We start from the raw sequence: 23,077 nt of genomic DNA, 5'->3' as shown, positions 1-23,077 counted from the left end.
GCTGCTCACTTGTGTGCAGCCCCCGACTGATGTTATCATGGGTCAGCAGCCCACAGTATCCTGAAAAGGTTCCCCACTCCTATTCTACGGGATCCTGTCCTAGTTAGCATCGAGTTACCTTGACTCAATTGAGGGACTTCCACATGATCGCGTAAGAAATTTGCCCAGTGAATTGAAGTGGAATCTTGCAGCCAAGCTAGAAGGAATGTAAGAGTCGGGATCTGGCATTTTACGATTCTCATTGGGCTGGCATTGGGATATGTATCATTCTGGAGGGTATGCTGAGGACATAGGAACACTCAGGTGGGGGAAATCAGCTTCTGTGGACCTACAGATCAGTTTTTACCAGCTGAGAATCTGTCCCTCCACCTCCAGAGCACTAGACCTCTTACCCCAGAAAATAAAGGGGAAAAAAGCTACTTTCACATCTTTTTTTCTGCTACTCAGGAAATCGCTGGAACAGGGCATAAGACAGTGTTTCTTAAACTGTGTTCTGTGGCACACGGGTGTGCCGTGAGGTGGTCTAAGGTGTGCCATGGAGAACAAAGTTCTCAACAACTTCTCCCTGACCTTTTTTTTTCCTCAACAAAAAATCCTTGTTGTTCCACATAAAAAAAAATTGTTTGGTGTTCCTTGGTCTTAAAAAGTTTAAGAAACACTGGCAAAAGTCCCTGTAGTGATCTGTGTAATAGCTTGGCAATGGATAGCCAAAGAGGGAGGTAGAGAGATCTGTTGAAGGGGTCTGTGTGTAACAGGTCTCCTGTGGTGCTACCTCTATAGAGACCACGAGTTTGTTACAGCTCTGAGCCAGAAATAGCAGATATTTATCTCAGGCTATAGGAGCTTGTGCTTGTAGCTTAGGAGATATCTAGTTCCACCCCCCAGCGTGTTGACCAAGAGAGTTGCTATTGGTCAAACCCCTGTGGATTGAACATAAGAATGGCCATACTGGGCCTGACCAAAGGAAGCCATTTAACAGGCATTTGCCAACCCCAGTTATATGCTGTCAGTTTCTGAATTTACTGACAAAATAACAAGTAGTCATGTGACACTTCAGAGACTAATAAATACATAGGATCATGAGCTTTTGTGGGTAAAGCCCACTTCATCAGATGAGTTAGAATGGAAATAACAGAATTCGAGGTACATATCACAGCAATAGCCGATACCTGTCAATTGTAAGACCCATGTTAATGAAGCTAATTAAGTAAGTCACATTCATAGCTTTTTGATGTGAAAATGTGAATATCAAATGCAAGGGAAATTGCCTTTTTGCTTACTGTGTTAGTCTACTGGACCTTAGTTTATATCAATGAAAAAATATTTCATTAGTGTGTTGCTGAAGGTTATAAAAATTACATCTCTTAAAAATCATCACCTTTTTTCTGGGCTGCTGTCAGGTACAGGGGCACCAGTGTCCTTGTACTGCATAGGGCCTCCTAAATCCTCAAGGCAGTCCCTGACTTTCTACTACGTTAGGAACACAAGAGAGGGAACACGGATTCCCGACTGTGCTATAGATTTCTTGTATGACCTCAGGCAACTGATCTCTCTCTCTCATGTCCCCATCTATAAAACAGGGAAGAATATAGGATTACCCTGTATTCTAATGCTTAGACATTTCTCAAAGCAGGCATGCAAACCTGGGTCAGATCCTCCTCCATCTGAGACGAAATTGAGGCAGTTCAAGAACTTGAGTGAATAATGGAGGAGCCCCTCAAAAAGCAAGACTTATGCTAGATGAATCTGGTCATCTGAAGAAGTGGGTTGTGCCCACAGAAGCTCATGATACTATCTATATATTTTTGGTTGGTCTCTAAGGGTATGTCTACACTACCCTCCTAGTTCGAACTAGGAGGGTAATGTAGGCATACCGCACTTGCAAATGAAGCCCGGGAAATTCAAATCCCGGGCTTCATTTGCAAGTGCGGTATGCCTACATTACCCCGCTAGTTCGAACTAGGAGGGTAGTGTAGACATACCCTAAGGTGCTACAGGACCATTGTTTAAGTTTTTTTTAGTTACAGACTAACACGGCTACGCCTCTGAATCTGGATGTGTATGACGCCGAAATTATTTCATTGGTTATATTTGGATTCTTTTTTAAGATTGGAGGTGCAGGCTCCAGACTATCAAACAGCTGTTACACTTTGTTAGCATAATCCTGGGGTCATGTAGGGTGTGTCACCACAACCAACGGCAGCGAATTTCCTGGCCTGGTTTCACAGATGTGGACTAGCAGAGCTCACTCTAAAAAATAGCTGTGAAGGCAGCATCCTCAAAGTGCAGCGATGTTGCAATGTGAGCTTCCCCCCAATCTCCTTCTGCTTCACAGCCTAAGATTCAGCACCAGCCAAGTCTTGAAAGCTCTGTCTCAACAGCTGTTTGTAGAGTGCCAACCCCACTAGCTCTCGGCTGGGAGATTTCTACTGTGGGTCTGTTTAAACATATGCTAATTCTTATCCACCATATGGCTGACCATTGGATGCTTTCAATGCCTCCTTCAGTTGTTTAGTGACGTCCATGCGGATCCAATGTGAAAACAAGGTCTGTGAAATGTACTTATGACATTTTACCTTATTTCTATGTACAGGAAGCCGCAATGCCTGGGGAAAATCTCACCGTGATGTCTGAATTTATCCTCCTGGGATTCACAGATTCTCCAGAGCTGCAGGTGCCCTTCTTCTTGGTGTTCCTCATCTACCTTATCACCATTGTGGGAAATCTCGGGATGATCGTGTTAGTTAAAGTGGACCCCCAACTCCACACCCCCATGTACTTTTTCCTCAGCAATTTGTCCTGGATAGATTTCTGCTATTCCTCTAATATCACCCCCAAAGCTTTGGGAAATTTCCTGTCAGAGAGGAAAGCCATCTCCTTTGCTGGCTGCTTTGTGCAGATGTATTTCTTTATCGCTTTGGCAAGTACTGAGTTCATCATTTTTGGGTTAATGGCCTTTGACCGCTATGTGGCCATCTGTAACCCGCTGCTCTATACAACCATCATGTCCCAGAGACTCTGCCTCAAAATGGTGGCAGGGGCCTATGCGGCAGGCTTCCTGAACTCAGTGATCCACACCTCCTTCATTAGTAGTTTATCGTTCTGTCACTCCAATGTCATTGACCATTTCTTCTGTGAGGTCCCTCCGCTCCTCAAGCTCTCCTGCTCTGACACCCACCTGAGTGAAACTTTTGTTTTCATTTGCGCTGGTGTAAACATGCTTGGTTCTCTCCTGGTGATCCTGAGCTCTTACACTTACATCCTCTCCACCATCCTGAGGACCCACTCCTCCGACGGCAGGTGCAAAGCCTTCTCCACCTGCACCTCCCATTTGACAGCTGTCACCCTCTTCTATGGGACCGGCCTGTTTATCTATTTACCGCCCAGTTCCAACTTCTCACAGGAGCAGAATAAAATAGTATCCATTTTTTATACCTTTTTCATTCCCATGCTGAACCCCTTGATTTACAGCCTGAGGAACAAGGAGGTGAAGGGTGCACTGAAGAGAGCTTTGGGGCAAAAAAAAAAAATGTATTAACTTAACAATTCAGGGACGCTTGAAAGGCTAGCAAATAATGGACAGTGATGATGGAATTTGCACTGTAATTATTTCAATGCAAATCTCAGGGTACGTCTACACTAGCCCCCTAGTTCAATCTAGGGAGGCTAATGAGGGTGACTGAAATTGCAAATGAAGCACGGGATTTAAATATCCCATGCTTCATTAGCACGTTCCCAGACGGTCGCCATTTTAGAAATTGACTAGCCCGAAGTAACTGCCCGCGTCTACATGCGGCAGTGAAGTGGAATTTCGAATTAAAGCCCTAAATCAAATTAGCTGGTAAACCTCATTTCAGGAGGAATAACAGCTAATTCGATTTAGGGCTTTAATTCGGAATCCCGTTTCACTGCCATTGCAAACTGTTCATTTGCAATTTTGGTCACCCTCATTAGCCTCCCTAGATTGAACTAGGGGGCTAGTTTAGACATACCCTCAGGGAAGTTTAGGAATAAAACAAGTAAATGAAAATTACCAGTCAAATCTTAGGGTGTGTCTACACAGCAGGGCTTAACTCGAAATAAGCTACGCAAATTGAGCTATGCCAATTGCATAGCTTATTTCGACATAGGGAGTGTCTACATAGCACTTATTTTGAAATAGAGCACTCTTCCTCCAACTTCCCTTATTCCTTGTCCAATGAGGGTTACAGGAGTACGAGTAAGAAGTCCTTCAGCTTGACAGTATTTTAACATTATTTTGAAATAAATGCCTGCTGTGTAGACATGCCCTTAAATATTAGGAAGTACTGGTTGGAACCTGTTCCATTCTTCAGAGAAAATGGTTATTTCATGGAAATGGAAATTTCCATGAGAGATAACATTTTTGGGTCAACTTTTGTAGTTTTCATTAGAAAATTGAAAAATTAAAAATGATTTTTAAAAAGATCTATTTTACATTTTCAGCAGCTGAAAAGCAAAAGAATATCAGGCAAGAATATCAAATAAAATTAGTTTTTCATCACTGACTTTTTCCATTTTGGGAAGCTTTGGTGTCTGGATAGAAATAAAAAAAATAATCAAATTAAATGAGATCAAAATTGTTTGTTTTTGGCAAAATATTTCCGGCGGGAGGGGGGGAAGACATTTTACAATGAGCTTTGATTGCAAGTTTCTAAGGGACCACTGTGATTATCTTCTGAAAAATACAGGGCCAGAAAATTTCACATAGTGATCCCTGCATCAAGTTGAATAACTTTCAATTGAGCTAAAGAGTATCTTTTAGAGAGACATCCAGATTTGAGTTAAAGATTTCAAGTGGTGGAGAAGACATTACAGCCCTTGGTAAGTTGTTCCAATGGTTAATGGCACTCTCAGTTAAAAATGTGTACCTTATTTCAAACTTGAGTTTGTTCAGCTTCAATTTCTTTCTAGGGTGAGGAAACAATTTTTACAGTGGGGGGTGCTGAAGCTCATTGAACTGCACTGTAAACCAGTTCAAGTCAGGGATGCTCCAGCACTCTTTGCCCTCCTAGCTCTAGCACCCATGAATTCCCGTCATTGGGTTTTATTCTGCTTTTGTTAGGGGTTCCCAAACTTTTTGGCACAGGGACGATTCACAAGCTTTTGGAGGACTGGTAATAGTCATTTGCATATTTGCATATTCATTAAGCAAATAATATATATTCAAATAAGTTGTTTCTGGTCCTCCCAAAGCCCCCAATGCCAACTTTAGCAAAGCTTTTAATACAGTCACCCACAATAGTCTTACCAGCAAGTTAAAGGAATATGGATTGGATAAATGGACAGTAAGACGGGCAGAAAGCTGGCTAGACCAGGGTTTCCCAAACTTTTTACTTTAGTTGGAACCCGTTTTTTTTTCAGTACTGTTTTTTGTAGCCCAAAAATATAAACACATATTTAAAAAAGAATGAAAAATGAATTAAATTTTCACTGTTTCACCTGGCTGCATCCTCTACCCAGCCCGGGCCAGGACTTGAGGGACCCGGCACTGCACAGGCACTCCAAGAAGCGGGGGCAGGAGCAGATTGAGGGTAGAGTATCTGGCTAGGAGGGAGGGTGCAAGGAGAGGTAGGGTTGCCAGGTGTCCGGTTTTGTACTGGACAGTCCGGTGTTTGAGGCTTCTGTCTGGGAAACAAATTGAGAAAATACTGAACATATAAAATGTCTGGTATTTTCTCATTAGTGGAAGTCCAATCCTAGTGAGATAAATAGAAAGGAACATAAACACTGTCAAATCAAGTGTAAAAATGTAATAAGAAAAGCAAAAAAAGATTTTGAGGAACAGCTAGCCAAAAACTCAAAAAGAAATAACAAAATGTTTTTTAAGTACATTAGAAACAGGAAGCCTGCTAAAAAACCTGTGGGTCCCCTAGATGATCGAGCTATAAAAGGAGCAATCAAGGACGATAAAGCCATTGCGGAGAAACTAAATGATTTCTTTGCTTCAGTCTTCACGGCTGAGGACGTTGGAGAGATTCCTGAATCTGCACCGTCCTTTGTGGGTGATGAATCTGAGGAACTGTCCCGGGTTGAAGTGTCATTAGAGGAGGTTTTGGAACAAATAGAAAAACTTAATGTTAACAAATCTCCGGGACTGGATGGCATTCATCCAAGGGTTCTAAAAGAACTCAAATGGGAAATTGCTGAGCTATTATCTGTGGTTTGTAACCTATCCTTTAAATCGGCTTCGGTACCTAATGACTGGAAGGTAGCCAACGTGACACCAATATTTAAAATGGGCTCTAGAGGTGATCCTGGCAATTACAGACCGGTAAGTCTAACTTCAGTACCGGGCAAATTAGTCGAAACAATAGTAAAGAATAAAATTGTGAAGCATGTAGAAGAACATAATTTATTGGACAAAAGTCAACATGGTTTCTGTAAAGGGAAATCCTGTCGTACTAGTCTGTTAGAGTTCTTTGAAGGGGTTAACAAACATGCGGACAAGGGGGATCCAGTAGATATAGTATACTTGGATTTTCAGAAAGCCTTTGACAAGGTCCCTCACCAAAGGCTCTTGTGTAAATTACATGGCCATGGGATAAGAGGGAAGGTCCTTTCTTGGATTGCGAACTGGTTAAAAGACAGGAAACAAAGGGTAGGAATAATGGTAAATTTTCAGATTGGAGAGGGGTAACTAGTGGTGTCCCCCAAGGGTCAGTCCTGGGACCAATCCTTTTCAACTTATTCATAAATGATCTGGAGAAAGGGGTAAGCAGTGAGGTAGTAAAGTTTGCAGATGATACAAAACTGTTTAGGATAGTCAGGACAGAAGCAGACTGTGAGGGACTCCAAGAAGATCTCACCAAAATGAGTGACTGGGCAACAAAATGGCAAATGAAATTTAATGTGGATAAGTGTAAAGTAATGCACATCGGGAAAAATAACCCCAACTATACGTACAGTATGATGGGGGCTAATTTGTCTACGACAAATCAGGAAAGAAATCTTGGAGTTATCGTGGACAATTCTCTGAAAACTTCCACACAGTGTGCAGCGGCGGTCAAAAAGGCAAATAGGATGCTAGGAATTATTAAGAAAGGGATAGAAAATAAGACCCAGAATATTTTACTGCCCCTGTATAAAACTACGGTACGCCCACATCTTGAATACTGTGTACAGATGTGGTCTCCTCACCTCAAAAAAGATATTTTGGCCTTGGAAAGGGTTCAGAAAAGGGCAACTAAAATGATTAGGGGTTTGGAACGGGTCCCATACGAGGAGAGGTTAAAGCGACTGGGACTTTTCAGTTTAGAAAAGAGGCGACTGAGGGGGGATATGATAGAGGTCTATAAAATCATGAGTGGTGTGGAGAGGGCCGATAAAGAAAAGTTATTTATTAGTTCTCTAAATAGAAGAGCTAGAGGACACCAAATGAAATTAATGGGTAGCAGGTTTAAAACTAATAAAAGAAAGTTCTTCTTCACACAGCGTGTAGTCAACCTGTGGAACTCCTTGCCAGAGGAGGCTGTGAAGGCTAGGACTATAATAGAGTTTAAAGAGAAGCTAGATAATTTCATGGAGGTTAGGTCCATAAAAGGCTATTAGCCAGGGGATAAAATGGTGTCATTGGCCTCTGTTTGTCAGAGGCTGGAGAGGGATGGCAGGAGACAAATCGCTTGATCATTGTCTTCGGTCCACCCCCTCTGGGGCACCTGGTGCTGGCCACTGTCGGTAAACAGGCTACTGGGCTAGATGGACCTTTGGTCTGACCCAGTACGGCCGTTCTTATGTTCTTATGTTTTATTATTATTCGGTATATCAGTTTGTAGTTGCGAACTGCCTGGATGCTAAATGTGCTCAGGCTGCGTGAGTGTGTCTACCAGCCAGACAGTTCCAACTACTTGAGCGGGGGTTGGGAGGGGCAAAATGGAATCCCTGGGGCTGGACTCACTTGTGCTTTGCTCCCCCCCACTGCCCCTCCAGCCAGCCCCACTTCCCCCAACCCCCTCCTGGCTGGCCGGTTCTCCCCCACTTCCCCTCCCGATCCCCCCCAGCCAGCCCCTCTACCCCCGTCCAGCCCTCCTTCCAGTGGCCAGTTCTCCTCATCCAGCCCTGCTTCCCCGTCCAGCCCTGCTACCCTGAACCTTGCACCCCCCGGCCAGCCCTGCTTCTGCCGGCCCCCTGATCTTCCCCAGCCAGACCCACTGCTCCCCCCGACCCTCTCACAGCCAGTTGGTTCTCCCCCCAATCTCCCCCAGCCATCCCCGCTGCCCCAGTCCAGCCCTGCTTCCGGCAGCCGGTTCTCCCCTTCTCCTCCTCCCCATCTCCCCCTGCCAAAACCCCTACCCCCAACCCTGCCCACCCACCAGCCAACCCTGCATCCGCTGGCTGGTCCCCCCCCCCCAATCTTCCTGGCCAGCCCCGCTGCCCCGCTGCCCCCAGTCAGGTGAGTTGAATGCAGAGAACATTGGTTTGAGACCCGCATTGGAAGAACAGAGCAAAAATGCAGCAATCGTGGGGATAAATACAGTGAAGCCTCCCAACAGTTTGTGGGCAAGAAAGTCCAGAAGGAAGACAAAGAGCTTCTAGAGGTTGAACTTCTCTGGTCCAGCACCCTCGGGACCTCACTGGTGCCAAAGCAAAGAATTTGCTGCATCATTGAAAGTCAATATTGTCTAGCAGCATTACCAACACATCCACTGCTTGCTGGACTCTTAGAAGACATTTGGGATAAATTAGAGCCAAATAACAGCACAGAGCACTGAAAGCCAGGACTGGTGGCTGGAAACAAATTTTATGGGACTCTGGGAAACATGGTCATACCCATACTAAGTGGACATCTGGCTATCTAAAATCATGCCAGACCACAAATGTTGCTGGACCAGAGAGTGCTGGAGTATAGGGGTTCAGCCTGTAGTACAACAGCACACAGTTCAGGGTTGGTAAGATAATGGAAGGGGAACAGACACAGATGTACTGATTGTAGGTAAAGAAACAGAGCACTTTGGTTAGAAGTAAATAATACATTTTATTGACAGGGAAGGAGACTAAAAGAATAAAAATGATCAAACACGGGTGAATCCAATTATTGGATCATAATCAACAGAGTTCCAGCTTCCCACATATAAATACCTTCCTTGTCAATACTTCTCACTTCCGTTCTAATGGAACCCCTTCTAGGGGAAAGGGAAAAGTGTAACCTCTAGTGTCTAGTTGATCCTTATGCTTTCTGCTGGCATGGCCACTGAATCCAATTAAGTGTCAGATGTGATGATGGTTGGACGAAAGCCTTTTTAAAAAATTATCTTCGCCCTTATCTTTATCCATTCCTCCTCTTGTTAGAGAGACTCAGTTCTGTGTTCCACACCCACCTCATCTCCTGATTTCTGGCTAGGAACAAACATTCGTGTATAGTCCCTTATTATTTTTGATGTGCTATCCCAAGCAAGAATAAAGGCACCATCATACTCCACCCATTCCAATTATTCATTTACTGCACTATCTGAGCACCTCCCACAATGTATTCATTTTCAGATCAGTGCTATAAGGTACACATGTGCTGATATTCCCGCTTCACAGATGAGTAAATAAAGATCCACAAAGACTGGAAGAAAAGTCCCATAGGAAACTTGTGGGAAATGAAATTGGATCTCAAGACACCCAGGCTACTCTTTTAAACCCTGTGCGCTCAGGACGTTGTGAAAACAAATCACAGATGGAGTCCCTCCCCAAGTGGGTTTGAAGTCTAGGAATTAGATTAGACATCACCACTAGGGTGTGGGGTAAGGGAAGTAGGGACAAAACAACAGTAGAGCTATGTGTCTTGATAGAGTGGATCAGTGGTCAGTCTCCAGCCAAGCCGGAACTTCCTTTTCATTTATCCTTCATGGCACAAATCCTCTCTCTCTAGCCCTGGCTGTTCCTCTGTGTGATTGCACAAGGTGGGAGTGCAGAATTCAGGGTGGCCAAGCTTATGATGGGATTGCATATCCTTTCATGAAGCTCAGATACGGGATAGGAGGAACCCAGGCAGCTATGAGAGGGGTAGGAGTAGTGGACCCAATGACAGAAGGGGTTGGGTGAGGGCTGGGAAAGCTACTGCGGATGACAATTCTAAACCCCACCACCACCACCATTGCTAGGGAACATCTGTTGGTGACATCTCATCACCTTGGTTGTGTATTATGCCCCAGAATTTGAGCATAATCATCCATTAAAGACCCATTAACAGTAACTGAGGAAACATTTTCCACCCCATCGCTCTCCTCAGGGCGTCCCTCACCTCCTTGTTCCTCAGGCTGTAGATTAGGGGGTTCAGCATGGGGATAACCACTGTATAGAACACGGAGGCCACCTGGTCTTGATCATGGGAGTAGCTGGAGCTGGGTCGTAAATATATAAAGATCATCGTGCCGTAGAACAAAACAACAGCCATCAGGTGGGAGGTGCAGGTAGAGAAGACCTTGCGCCTGCTCTCAGCAGAGCGGATCCTCAGGATGGTGGTGAGAATGCACGTGTAAGAGCTCAGGATTATCAGCAGGGTGCCCACCATGTTTAGCCCCGCACAAATGAAAATGACACTCTCATTGATATGGGTGTCGGAGCAAGAGAGCTTGAGGAGAGGGAGGCTTTCGCAGAAGAAATGATCAATGACGTTGGAGCGGCAGAAGGACAAAGTGCTTGTGAATACGGTGTGTACCATGGAATTCAAGAAACCCACCGTGTACGCACCCGCTGCCATCTTGAGACAGAATTTCTCAGTCATAACGGCTGTGTAGAGCAGGGGATTACAGATAGCCACATAGCGGTCGTAAGCCATTAATGCAAAGAGGATACACTCCGTAGTGGCCATAGCAATAAACACATACATTTGCACAAAGCATCCAGCGAAGGAAATGGCTTTTCTTGCTGACAGGAAATTCTCCAGAGCTTTGGGAGTGACAGACGAGGAATAGCAGAAGTCGGTGAAGGACAAGTTACTGAGGAAGAAGTACATTGGGGTGTGGAGTTGAGGATCCACTTTGACTAACACGATCATCCCAAGATTCCCCACCGCCGTGATTACATAAATCACCAAGAACACAATGAAAAGGGGGACTTGCAGCATTGGAAGGTTCATAAATCCTGAAAGCATGAACTCAGACACCACCGTGTGATTCTGAAGAGACATTATCTCTGCATTTGCGTGGGAATAAAGTAGGCAATGAGAAATAAAATCCTGCCGTTTCTGAGATTAACCCACAATGGATCTTCGTGGAAGTCCTAACCTAGATGCCAGAGATTACCAAACCTTCCACTTACCCATACTCCAGATAAGGCTGTATAACCAAAAGGAATTTGCTAGTTGTTCCAGAGAAGGGTAATAGTCACTTGACAGGCAGGTGAGCCTTCTCCTCCACTCTACAGAAATAAATATAAATAAAGGTGATAACAGAGCCTAGAATTTATGTAACAATGACTGCCAGATATAATTTTCAAAGCACTAAATTAGAAGCAGAACCAATACAGTGGGCCAAAAAACTCAAAAACCCTCTGCTGTCCTTATTTGTGCCCACATCTCAGTCTGCTATCGGGGTGGAAAAGAGACTTTTCTTGTTTGTTTAGCACAACATTTATAAGCCAATACTTTTAGCCAAGAAGGTCTGAGATGGTGGTAATTGCATTTACCTTTTTACATTATCATTTCAGGAGCTTGTTTTGGAGAAAAAAAAATCTTGTTCATCACTAGTGCTGGAAGAAATGGAATGTTCAGTACTACAGCAAAAGTACTTTTTATCCAAACACTTACATTCATTTCAGGACCAAACAGGAAGACTTCATCAGTGACTGGTTGTTTACTACAGGTTAAACAGCTATAGTCCAGCATTCTCTGATCCGACAACATCTGTGGTCTGGCATGATTTTAGATACCCACTTATGGTGGGGCGTGGCCAATTTTCTCATAGTCCCATAAAGTGTTTACAGCCACCAGTCCTGGTTCTCAGTGTTCGGGAGTGTCATTTAGCTCTAATTTATGCTTACATGTCTCCTAAGAGTCCAGCAAGCTGTGGAAGTGTTGGTAATGCTGCTAGAGAATATTGACTTCCCGTGGTCCAGCAAATTCTCTGGTTCAGCACCGGTCAGGTCCCCAGGATGCCAGACTAGAGAGATTCAAGCTGTACATGAAACAGAAATGATAACTAGTCACCATGTGAATTTTGGATACCAGACACTAACCATAGAAAAGATTAAATGTGGCAAAAAAGATTGTTCATGGTAATTTGACCACACAAGGGCTATGACTAGACTACACCTCTCTATCTACAGAGAGCTGTAGATTAGGCATGTCAAAATTGCTAATGAAGCAGGGATTTAAATATCCCACACTTCATTAGCATAAACCTAGCCTCTGCTTTTTTTCTAAATGGAAAGTTCTTGCGCAAGAGCGCGACCACACTCCCATGTGCTTTTGCACAAAGAGATGTGGACACTCTCTTGAGTAAAAAGCCCTCTCTTCTGATGATCTACTGTTAACTTTCTTGCACAAGAATGGGCTTATAGTGTGGACGTTCTGCAAGTTTTTGCGCAAGAATGGCCGTTCTTACCTAAGAAGCCTGCAGTGTAGATATACCCCAGTTTATTGTGGGAGATGAAAATAAAATTTTAAAAGCCAGGCAACAGGAGCAACTTTCAGGTGTCTGCATCCGTGCTGATGTCTGAAGCTACTCTAGACTAAATATTCTGAGAATTATTCAGCAACGGTGTGATCCAAAGCGTAGAGAGATAAATGAGTCTCCGATATTTGAAATGGTAATACAGCTGTTGGGGAACATTTTAACTTGCTCAGGCACTCACTAATGGATCTAAAGGTTACAAAGCAATTTCAAAAACCGGAGAGAGAAGCTGCAGAACTTGCCTTCATTTGCAAATTTAACACTTTTAATCAAGGTTTGAACAAAGACCTGAACTGGATAGGCCACTACATTCAATGTCCTAATGACATCAAAAGCTAAGTACCAGGCACTTACAGCCCACTCTATGAGCCTTATTTAGCACGGACACTCTAATAGACAGGATCTTTTCCTTCTCTTTCCCACCCTATTCCCCCTTTTTCTGCTATTTATTTGTATCTCTGGATTCCATGCTCCATTCATCTGAAGAAGTGGGTTGTGCTCATGAAAGCTCATGGTATTACCTAAATGTTTTGTTAGACTTTAAGGAGATGCTAGACTATTCATTGTTTTTTAAAAGTTTTTCCAGTTACAGACTTAACTCGGCTACCCCTCTGAAGCTAAAAAACCACCTCTGTCTAATTAATGATCTGAGGAAACCTCTTGTTTAAACTTTGAAATTGCTTAATTTTTTTATTGACATATTATTATTGCACTAGAACAAATAAAAAAGGGAGAAAGTATGGAGTAGGTGAGCTCTTCTGGGGTTCTTCAGAAACACTTTTTGGACACATTGTAGGATCGCCAAAGTCAGCTGCAAGACTGGCCAACCAGATAGCTGTCAGTGTTCCTCTCAAAGGCGATGCCAGACTTTGGTAATTATTGATGTTGGGGATGTTTAGTAACCTGTGGCAAACACGTGTAAGTGCATGAGCTTGAAGTGAAATCATCCTTGTAGTTTACTTGCTTTGCCAGTCATCTATTCATCAGATGGCCATGTCCTCATTGATTTATTCCCTGCCACCAGTTCACCAACAGTAATGTTGTAAAGAGATTTAGAGTTTTAGAATCACAGTATCAATATGAACTTGAGTTTCCTACTTTTCAGGGGAGCTCCTTAAGCACTGGATTATGAGATATAATGATGTCTGGCTTTCTTAGTCTCTGATCTTGAAGCAGTTCTGCATTGTAAAAACGGTTTAAATAAACATTAGTGTAGAATCTTGGCTTTGGGTTTTCTATATTCCAAATGATACTCTAACCACCATGTTCTATTTTCTCTCTGCCTCTCTCTCTCTCACCCAATGATGATTCATGTATTCTATGAAAAGAGGAAAAGCTTAGAATTGAACTACTGCCTAAGACATAACACTATCATCCAGGATATAGGGCCCCTCATGCAAAACAGACAAACCAAGCGTAGGTTTTTGCTTCGTATCAAAGTGAGGAACTGAACCAAGGTCTCCAGCATTCTAGGAGAATCACCACAGTGAAGGTGAAAAAGAAGGTACTGCCTTCACCATCTCTTTTTCCATTTTGTCCATGGCTCCTAAATCCGGAATGGAATAAAATAGCTAGCACCATAACTCTCTCTCAAATTCACAAATAGTTTCAGGTCAACTAAATTACATTTTCTGGTGAATAAACTATTAGCCTGAAGAAATTCTCCACAACTCTAATATTTTGTACAAGACAGTACCTGACCCAGAGAGTTATTTCTATCTGTTTCATAGCAAAATTAATGTGGTACAGCATTGTAACAGCTACAGAGTGCAAGCTCTGTCTGAGATAATAGGTCTGTTCTTACCAGTTTGGCCAAGGAGAAGGTCAGTTGGAAGAGATGATACCTTCTGAGATCCCCCGTTTTGTGTGTCACTTACAGTGATGTGGACCTTGCCTTCTGGGTTTGGGTTCTCAGAGTTTATGGTTATTGGGTCTTTTTCCAACTCCAGGCTCACCCAGTCTTCTTGTGGAAACAAAGGAACTATTTCTATGTTAGTGGCTTTAAATTATTCAGAAGCTCATGTTCACCTCAGATGGGATTTACTGACCTTTGGGATCCAGTCCTTGAGGATTATCAAGGCTCAACAGTTAGGATATTGTCTGGTTTCGCAATGGGGCCATCAATATTGCCCAGAGATTTAGTTCTGAACACCTGTGATCTCAGATATTCCACAGTAAATAGGCTAATGAGGGGCCACACAAGAATGGCATGATCCAAAGACTATTAGGGTACGTCTACACTGTGCAGCTATTTTGGGATACCAGAAGTATCCCAAAATAGCTACCTCACATCTTAACAAGCTGCCCGTTATTTGGAAATATTTTTCGAAATAACAGGCGTGCTATTTCAGCATCCCTGTAACCCTCTTTCTATGAGGGTTAAGGGATGTTGTGAAATAGCGCATTCTTTCGAAATTTGGTGCTGTGTAGACATGCCAAATTTCAAAATAAGCTATGCAATTTGCGTAGTGCAATTCGCGTATCTTATTTCGAGTTTAGGGTGCAATGTAGATGCACCCTTATGTCTTTCCACTGAATTTACTGGAATTTGGATCAGGCCATAACATGAATAAACATGTTTTCCTGGCAATGCGAGATTGAAAAGTTTTGATTTATTTCATTGGGCTGGAGGCAGTAGCATCGAGAAGCAGTGGCAGATGGTAGTGTCCTTGTTTTGGTGGTGAATTAGACATTGTGTCTTCCCACGGTTTGCTGTTTGGGGGCCCAGGTAAAATGTGATGATGGTGCCAGTCCATTTATCAAGGGCTCATGTTCTCAATATAGTGACTTGCCATAGGGCGCAACATAAGAATGGCCAGACAGTAGGATACCCAAGGTCCATCTAGCCCGGTATCCTGCCTGCCAAGTGGCTAGCACAGCTGCTTCAGTGGAAGATGTAAATGTATATGACCAGATACCTGGATGGGCCACACTGGAAATGCCATGCTCAGGGCAGACTGCATGGCATAGGGCAGACAGTCCCCCAAATGGTGCTTTATTATATAATTAAATTCATTAAGCTAGTAAAAAAAACATCTTCTATAATACCACGATGGTTAACAAGAAGCCAAACAGTCTCCTTTAGGCAATCCAGCCCTTGGCTTCCAGCTAGACAGACAAGTCTAATATAATGAGAAGCTACTGAAAACCTGATTCACTGTATGGAGGTTCACCAGTCCCAAAGGGCCAGATGCCTACTCCACAAGTCCACACAAGTCCCAGATCTTACACATTAATCCTGCTGATGCCAATCTTTTAGTATCTAAAACTAAATGTTTAATAATTAAAGGGCGGGGGTAAGAGTTGCAAGTGGTTAAAGTTTAAATATATATCCATGCAAGTGTGTGTAAAGTCCTTTGCTTGGATTCATAGCAGAGACAGAAGCTGCAGGTTTGTAAAAGTCTTTCTGAAGTCAACATAAAGAGCTATAGTCCAATAGGTAGTCCAGATGTAGAATCTGTTCAAGGCCTTCTGCGCATTTTCCAGTGTATTCCAAATAATTATGAAACTCTCTGTCCTATGACTTATACTTCCCCCGTTCAAAGTTTAAGCAGGCTGAAGAGGGCAGGCTCTGGCCCTGGGCTTCTCTTTTATAGCTCTCCTAGCAGGCCGACATGCCTCCGCACAGAAATTGTCACAGCAGGTGCTTCCCTTGAGAAAGAATAGTCCATGCAAATCTTTACTTTGAAGCTAATCTTGTATTTCCTGTGTATTCACAGGTAAACTGGCAACATTCATTCCCCTAAGGTTTTTAGCTGGTACTTCATGGTCTGCTGAGGACCATGTATATAACATTAATTAGTTTCCTGCAATACCTTATGTCTTTGTTCTTGAGGTTCACTGGACACAGTTGCACACATCATTAAGGTGATTAAGACATGAAAGGGAATTAGCATCTACAAGCAAGTTTGGTTAAATTTTCAAACTTCTATCAGGATACAGGCAAACACAGACCAATGAACTTAGCATCTACTCTTTGATTCTCATCAATACAAATTAATGAATTGTGGATTTGTGGCCTAATTAACATTTCTTTTATAGCTGCATATAAGTGGATCATCTTGATTACTATTATCATAGAATCATAGAATACTAGAACTGGAAAAGACCCCGAGAGGTCATCAAGACCCGTTCCCTGCACTCATGGCAGGATCTAACGCCATCTAGATCATCTCTGACAGATGTCTGCCTAACCTACTCTTAAATATCTCTAATGATGGAGATACCACGCTTTCCCTAGGCAATTTATTCCAGGGCTTAGCCACCCTGACAGGAAGTTTTTCCTAATGTTCATCCTAACCCTCCCTTGCTGCAATTTAATCCCATTGCTTTTTATCATCAGATATTAAGGAGAATTTTTTTTTCTCTCTTTTAGGTACTTGAAAGCTGTTATCACGTCCCCTCTCGACCTTCTTTTTTCCAAACTAAACAAACCCAATTCTTTCAATCTTCCCTGATAGCTCATGTTTTCTAGTCCTTTAATCATTTTTTGTTGCTCTTCTCTGGACCTTCTCCAATTTCCCCACATGTTTCCCGGAGTGTGATGCCCAAAACTGGACACAATACTCCATTTGAGGCTTAATCAAGTGCAGAGTAGAGCGGAAGAATGACTTCTCATGTCTTACTCACAACACTCCTGTTAATACATCCAGGAATCATATTTGCTTTTTTTGCAGCAGTGTCATACTGTTGACTCATATTTTGCATGTGGTCCACTATAACCCCTAGATCCCTTTCTGCAGGACTCCTTCCTAGACCATCGCTTCCCATTTTGTACGTGTGATTATAATACCTCCTGCTAAGTTGTTATGGGTCCGACACAGATGGCCTAGTCTGCTAGAGTCACAATGTAAAAATCATACAAGAGACAGATGTGGCTAAGCTTCTCTCTCAGATTAAGTCTCATGATTTTGAGTACTTAAAGATCATGGGTGGTGGGTGAACCTAGGGCTGGGGGAGGCAACCCCTAAACCCCACCTCTTCCACTGCCATCACTGTTACTGATTCACATCCATCAGCCTCATGTTACCACCAGGGCGGTTGACAGACTTAGGCTGGGCCCCTGAGACAGGTGAGGAGGACCCGCTTCAGGATCTCAGACGGGGCGGGGCCTTGCCTGGAAGGGGTGGGGCTGTGGCTAGCCTTTCCTTCGCCAGCTCTTCAGCACTGCCTGGAGTATGCTCATCCAGAGGCTCTGGAGCATGGCCTGTGAGGCTCCGGGGGTGATTTAATGGGCCCAGGGCTTCAGCCCCTGTCACTGTCACAGCATCAGTGATGTCCGGAGCCCTGGGGCAGTTGTCCCCATACCCCACCCCCTATTGGCAGGTCTGAGTATCACAATAACTACTGGTGCAAGTACACATGTAAACAGGACTGGCTGACGTTTGCCATACTGACTGCATGGCCCATGATTTCTCAAGCTCTTTCTAGAGATGGAAGAGCCATAGGTGAAGGAGCCAGTTGGCTGGGGGGGCTCGGCTGCAGGAGGAAGCAGGATGTGCACCCAGATAGGCTTCTAGAGCTTTCCCGCAGGTGGCCGCCCTAAGCAGGAGTCAGGCAGGCAAATGAAAGGGGCCAGCAGGGGGCACTCTCCCCTCACCATCCATGCCTGCCTGAGCTCCGAGACCCCCCCCCCTCAGGTGCCATTTTAGGGAGGGCAGGGCATTCCCCCCCCAGATTCATACCAGGACCCAGTTTCCTGTTCGCCTTCCCATCAGGGGGTGAGGAGAAAGTGCATAGTTGGCTACATTCCTCAATCCAGCTGGGGAGGGCAGGGGATTTGAGTAACAAGAAGGAGAAAAGCAAGCAGAGTCCTGGTATGAATTTTGGGGTGTTTCAGCCCCCTGCCCTCCCTACACAACAGGTCCCTGCCCTGAGCCTTCTTGTTTCAGCAGACCCTGAAGTTACTAGTAAAGAAGAGCACAGGCTCTGGTTGGTGGTGAAGGCTGCGTTTATTCCTGAGAAGGCCAGATCCTGATATTCTAGCTGCTTGGTTGTGGGCAAAGTAAAACCAGAGGGAAAATATTAAAAAGTCACCCCCCCCCCCGCCCCAACACTTGGTTTTGTCTACATTTTCCAGCCAAAAGGTTTATTTTTAAAAGATAATGTCAATAATGAACCATCTGGGCAAGAAATTGAAATGTGGAGATGCATAACGGAGCCATCATGCTCCATGGGCACTGTAACTCGCGCTCTGGTCTGAAAAAATAGGACAATGACTGGGATGATTTAGTTGGGGTTGGTCCTGCTTTGGGCAGGGGGCTGTCTTACATGACCCCCTGAGGTCTCGTCCAGCCCTAGTATTCTGTGATTCTAGGACAGTGTTCCTCAACCAGTGGTATGCATACCCTTAGGGGTACTCGAGAGAAGTCTGGGGGTTTCGTCAACACAACTGAAATTTGGACAAAACTGAAGTTTTAAGTTTTACAGCGCTTTATTATTTTTGTACTTTTTACACCCCAAAATTTCATCACTTGCCTGTCTACAATTAAGTTGTTTAAACAAATGTGTGGCAATGGTAGAAAAAAATTGTGTGTGTCTGAAAACTGTAGGTACTGGGGGTACTTCTCTTTTTTTTTAAAAAAGGGGTACTTTATTAAAAAAAAAAAAATGTTGAGAAACATGTTCTAGGACATTTCTAAAGCCATTTGGCAAACTTGACCTCAACCGGCAAATACCTCTGAGTGACCAAAAACTGCCTCTTTTTTTGTCAGATGAACCACGGGACTGAACATTCACTCGGCAGCTTTATTTTCAGCATTATACCAGCAGCTTTGCCAATAAGCCCCTCCCCCTGAAATGCTGAGAGTTCTTCTAGGAGTCAGTGGGAAGGTCAGCATTCGGAGCGGATTCAGTCCTCAGCCTCTGGCGGGACTTTATCCTGTGAGACTGGGAAAGGCCAGTGTCTTCATTTTTATTGACGGGGAACTGAAACTAAGTCACTTGCCCAAGGTCATATGGGAAATCTGTGGCACCACAGGGGACTATGAGGAGGTTTTCTGACTCCTAAGCTAGTGCCCTACCCACTGGCCTGTGCTTCCTCTTATTGCTCATACACCTCAAGTAATGGGTGATTTTCCTTGGTGGCCACAGAAGCCTCTAGAAAGTAGGCAGAGGCCACCAACACGTTGATTACCCATGGGCTACTCAAGACTCAGAAGACCATGACGGACAGCAAAAATATGCCGAGGGAACAGGAGTGAAGAGTCGCTGCTTCTGGATGCTGCTGCTTCATGTCGGATGGAATAAACAGACACGTTTTAAAATCCCTCAGTCGCAAGTAGAACAGCCCCCTCTTACGGAGCAAGTCCCGGTCAGAAGAGTTACACTGGAGCAGCTCAAACCCCAAGCGATTTCAGTGCCGTCTCTGTGCAATGAATTCGATCCAGCAGGGAAATCAGCAAACCATTGTTTGTCCTCTGCGCCACCTTCCTCTGGGATTAAACCACTGTGAGGTCAATGCTTAAATGGGGCTCCTGACCGAGTTGGTTTCTACAATACAGGATTAGCTCTTTTGCTTCCTTCAGAAACATGGGCCAGGCTGGGGCTTGGAGGTGAGCTATTATCCAGCTACACTGAGCATTTGCTCTCATAAAACAGACCCTATGGATCCAAATTTCAGTCTAGACAGGGCTTGGTCCTGCAGTGAGGGTAGGGGACTGGACTTGATCTCTCGAGGTCCCTTCCAGTTCTAGTGTTCTAGAGGAGGATGTGCCCAGAACTTCTACTTAGTATCCTTCCTCCCAGGCCAGCCTGGTAAAAACTGCATGAGCATCTCAGGCATCCCACAGCCTTTACAAGGTGGCTTCACATTGATTTGCTCCAAGAATTCATTTGCGGAGCCAGGTGCAATGGAACAGTCATGCATCCTGGGCTGCGATGCAGTGTCCACGCTATGTTCTGCCACTAACATGAGGGGAAGCCAAGCTCTGAAGCTCACCCTGACTGCCCCTCCGTGTGCATTTCCATGATGTGCCTGTCTCCAAACAAAGCAAATTCAAGGCAAGTCTGAGTTCCACAAGACCATCCAGCAAAATCCTTGGGAAGAGACACAGTAAGTGTCTATGGCAGCTCTTGAGAGGTTGTGTTGTTCCAAAAACGCTATTGGTTCCCTCTCAGCAAATGGTTTAAAGTAAGCAGTGGAGGCGACACACAGCTGAGAGAACATTGGCTCTGCACCTTTTCTCAGGATAAAGGTGGGTAAGGATCACCACATTTTGTTTTCTTCAGTGAGCAGCCATTTTCCTTTTCTTGCTCTCCCATGTCTGGTTGTGGGGCATTGTACTTTTTCTTCCTGCTATACCTTTATCCCTTCTCTTGTGACTGTTCTGTAACTGTTCTGTCTTCGTCATTTTCAATTTGAAAATTTGGTGGCCATGCCCAGTAGGCAGATCGCTCTTTAAGGATGTGTCTACACAGCACTCGTAGGTCAAAATAAGCTACACAAATTTGTGTTATGCGGATTACGTAGCTTATTTCGAGTGTATTTCAAGGCAGCTTATTTTGGAATTTGGCACTGCACCAAACTTCAGAATAACTCGCTATTCTGAAATGCCCCTTAACCCTTCTGCAATGAGGTTTACCGGGACATTGGAATACGCCTCCTGCTATTTCAAAATCCCTCAGCAACTTGGGCAAGGCTGGGGCTTGGAGGTGAGCTAGTATCCAGCTACGCTCAGTATCCGCTCTCATAATTCAGACCTTGTGGATCCATAACTCAGTCTAGATGGTGCTTGACCCTGCGTTGAGAGCAGGGGACTGGACCTCAAAGACTATTTTGAAATAACAGGCTTCTTCAACAGATGCAGAATAGCTATTTCAGGATAGTTCCAGTGTCACGCAGTGTAGACGTGCCCTAAGAGACCCATTGGGGGTAGATAGGTGTGAGTTGCGTCTTGGTCATTGTTGCTAGGCAGAATTAGCTCTCCACACCTAGAAGGTTCTGGAATAGGGTATGGTAGTTCTGGGCTACTCCAATAGGTCCCATGAAGGCAAGTGGTGACCACAGCTGCTTTGCTAAAGGCCACGTGCCCAGGGTGAGCTGGACAAGCTAGGAGCAGAAAGCAGGCCGTTTTCCCGGACTCTGATGCATTTTGCCGCAAGCTTATTTTTAACCTTTCCACTTCACTGAGTGGGGGGTTAATCAGTTAGCTCAGTGATTCTCAGCCAGTGATACCATTACCCTTAGGGGTATTTGAGAGGAGTCTCGTGGGGGGACTTCAACACAACTGAACTTTGGAGAAAACCGAATATTTGTTTTAGGTCAGTGTTTCCCAAACTATGGGCCACGGCCAATACCGGGCCTCAGCGTGGCTGCCGGGGTACTCCGGGCTTCTGGAGCGCCCATGCAGTGCCAGGTCCCCCTAGTCCTGAACTGAGCTGGGCGGAGGATGCAGCCGGATGTTCCGGGCTCCCGGCGCAGAGGCGTAGTGAGAGGGGAGCAATGGTGGACGCATAACACCTTTGCTATGCCTCTTACGCTAGGGGGTGCCAGGCTGGGTTGCTGGGGGCAGGGAAGGGAGGAGGTGTGGGGTGCTGGGCTCATGTGGGCTGCAGGAGGAGGGAGGTGCCGGGAACCCGGCGCAAGACTCAAGCGGTGGGAGGGGCAGGAAATCAGAGCTGGGCTCAGCAGTTCTGCAGGGTTTGGGGAGAGGTGCAAGGAAATGGGGCTCAGCTGTGCTGTGGGGGAGGCATGCAGGGAACCAGTGTGGGGCTCAACTGGGCTGAGGCAGATGGGGGAAGGCATAGGGAACAGAAGGGCAGCTCAGCTGGACTGTGAGGGGCTGCAGGGAACTGGTGCTGCACGCCCTTTGATTGTGGGGGATGGTTTTGGGGGAGGTGCAGAGAACCAGTGGAAGTGGGCAGCTCAGTTGGGTTGCAGGGGATAGAGGTGCAAAGAAGCCTAGTGGGGAGGGAGGGAACCAGGAGCCCTGAAATGACCTCCCCTGGTCCAAAAAATCCCTCCTCTGGGACCAGTCAGGTTTGGGAAACCCTGGTCTAGCCGGCTTTCTATCAATTTTACAGTCCATGTATCCAATCCATATTCCCTTAACTTGCTGGCAAGAATATTGTGGGTGACCACATCAAAAGCTTTACTAAAGCTGGCACTGGGGGACGTTGGGAGGACCAGAAACAACTTATTTGCATATTCATTATTTGCTTAATGAATATGCAAATATGAAAATGAATGTTACCAGTCCTCTAAAAGCTTGTGAATGGATTTACTGGTCCTAGTGTCAAAAAGTTTGGGAACCCCTGTTTCAAGTTTTACAGCGCTTTATTGTTTTTGTACTTTTTAAACCCAAAAATTTGATCGCCCGCTCAGCGACAATTAACTTGTTTAAACAACTGTGTTGCAATGGTAGAAAACAATTTTGTGTATCTGAAAACTGTAGGTACTGGGGGTACTAATAACTTTTTTTTTAAAGGAGTACTTCCTTAAAAAAAATTGAGAAACACTG

The 23,077-nt window shown here is 44.6% G+C and overlaps 2 protein-coding genes across 2 annotated transcripts; one reads left to right on the top strand and one right to left on the bottom strand.

Moving 5' to 3' along the window:
- Positions 1–2,596: 2,596 nt before the first annotated feature.
- Positions 2,597–3,662, top strand: LOC142829018 (olfactory receptor 5F1-like). The gene has a single exon (XM_075926070.2). The coding sequence runs from the start codon at positions 2,603–2,605 to the stop codon at positions 3,536–3,538; it is 936 nt and encodes a 311-aa protein (XP_075782185.2). The 5' UTR covers positions 2,597–2,602; the 3' UTR covers positions 3,539–3,662.
- Positions 3,663–4,460: 798 nt separating this feature from the next.
- On the bottom strand, positions 4,461–11,134 carry LOC102446911 (olfactory receptor 5F1-like). Its single transcript, XM_089778842.1, has 3 exons — positions 10,222–11,134; positions 8,331–8,442; positions 4,461–4,467 (listed from the first exon to the last, which is right to left on the bottom strand). Exons 1-3 carry the CDS (start codon positions 11,132–11,134, stop codon positions 4,461–4,463), a joined length of 1,032 nt encoding a protein of 343 aa, XP_089634968.1.
- Positions 11,135–23,077: the final 11,943 nt, after the last annotated feature.

The sequence above is a fragment of the Pelodiscus sinensis genome, chromosome 5 (genome assembly GCF_052426305.1).
Source record: "Pelodiscus sinensis isolate ZL-2025 chromosome 5, ASM5242630v1, whole genome shotgun sequence".
In the NCBI taxonomy this organism is placed as follows: domain Eukaryota; kingdom Metazoa; phylum Chordata; order Testudines; family Trionychidae; genus Pelodiscus; species Pelodiscus sinensis.
The sequence above is the reverse complement of the archived record's forward strand: the minus strand, read 5'-3'. Positions and strand labels throughout refer to the sequence as shown.

Bases quoted from the DNA above. Each gene is read 5' to 3' on its own strand.
- LOC142829018 (XM_075926070.2), top strand. From the start codon at position 2,603: ATGCCTGGGGAAAATCTCACCGTGATGTCTGAATTTATCCTCCTGGGA.
- LOC102446911 (XM_089778842.1), bottom strand. From the start codon at position 11,134: ATGTCTCTTCAGAATCACACGGTGGTGTCTGAGTTCATGCTTTCAGGA. The intron at 8,443-10,221 runs TGGGGTGGAAAA...TTCCAATGCGGG, and splicing joins GGACGCCCTGAGGAGAGCGA to TCTCAAACCAATGTTCTCTG.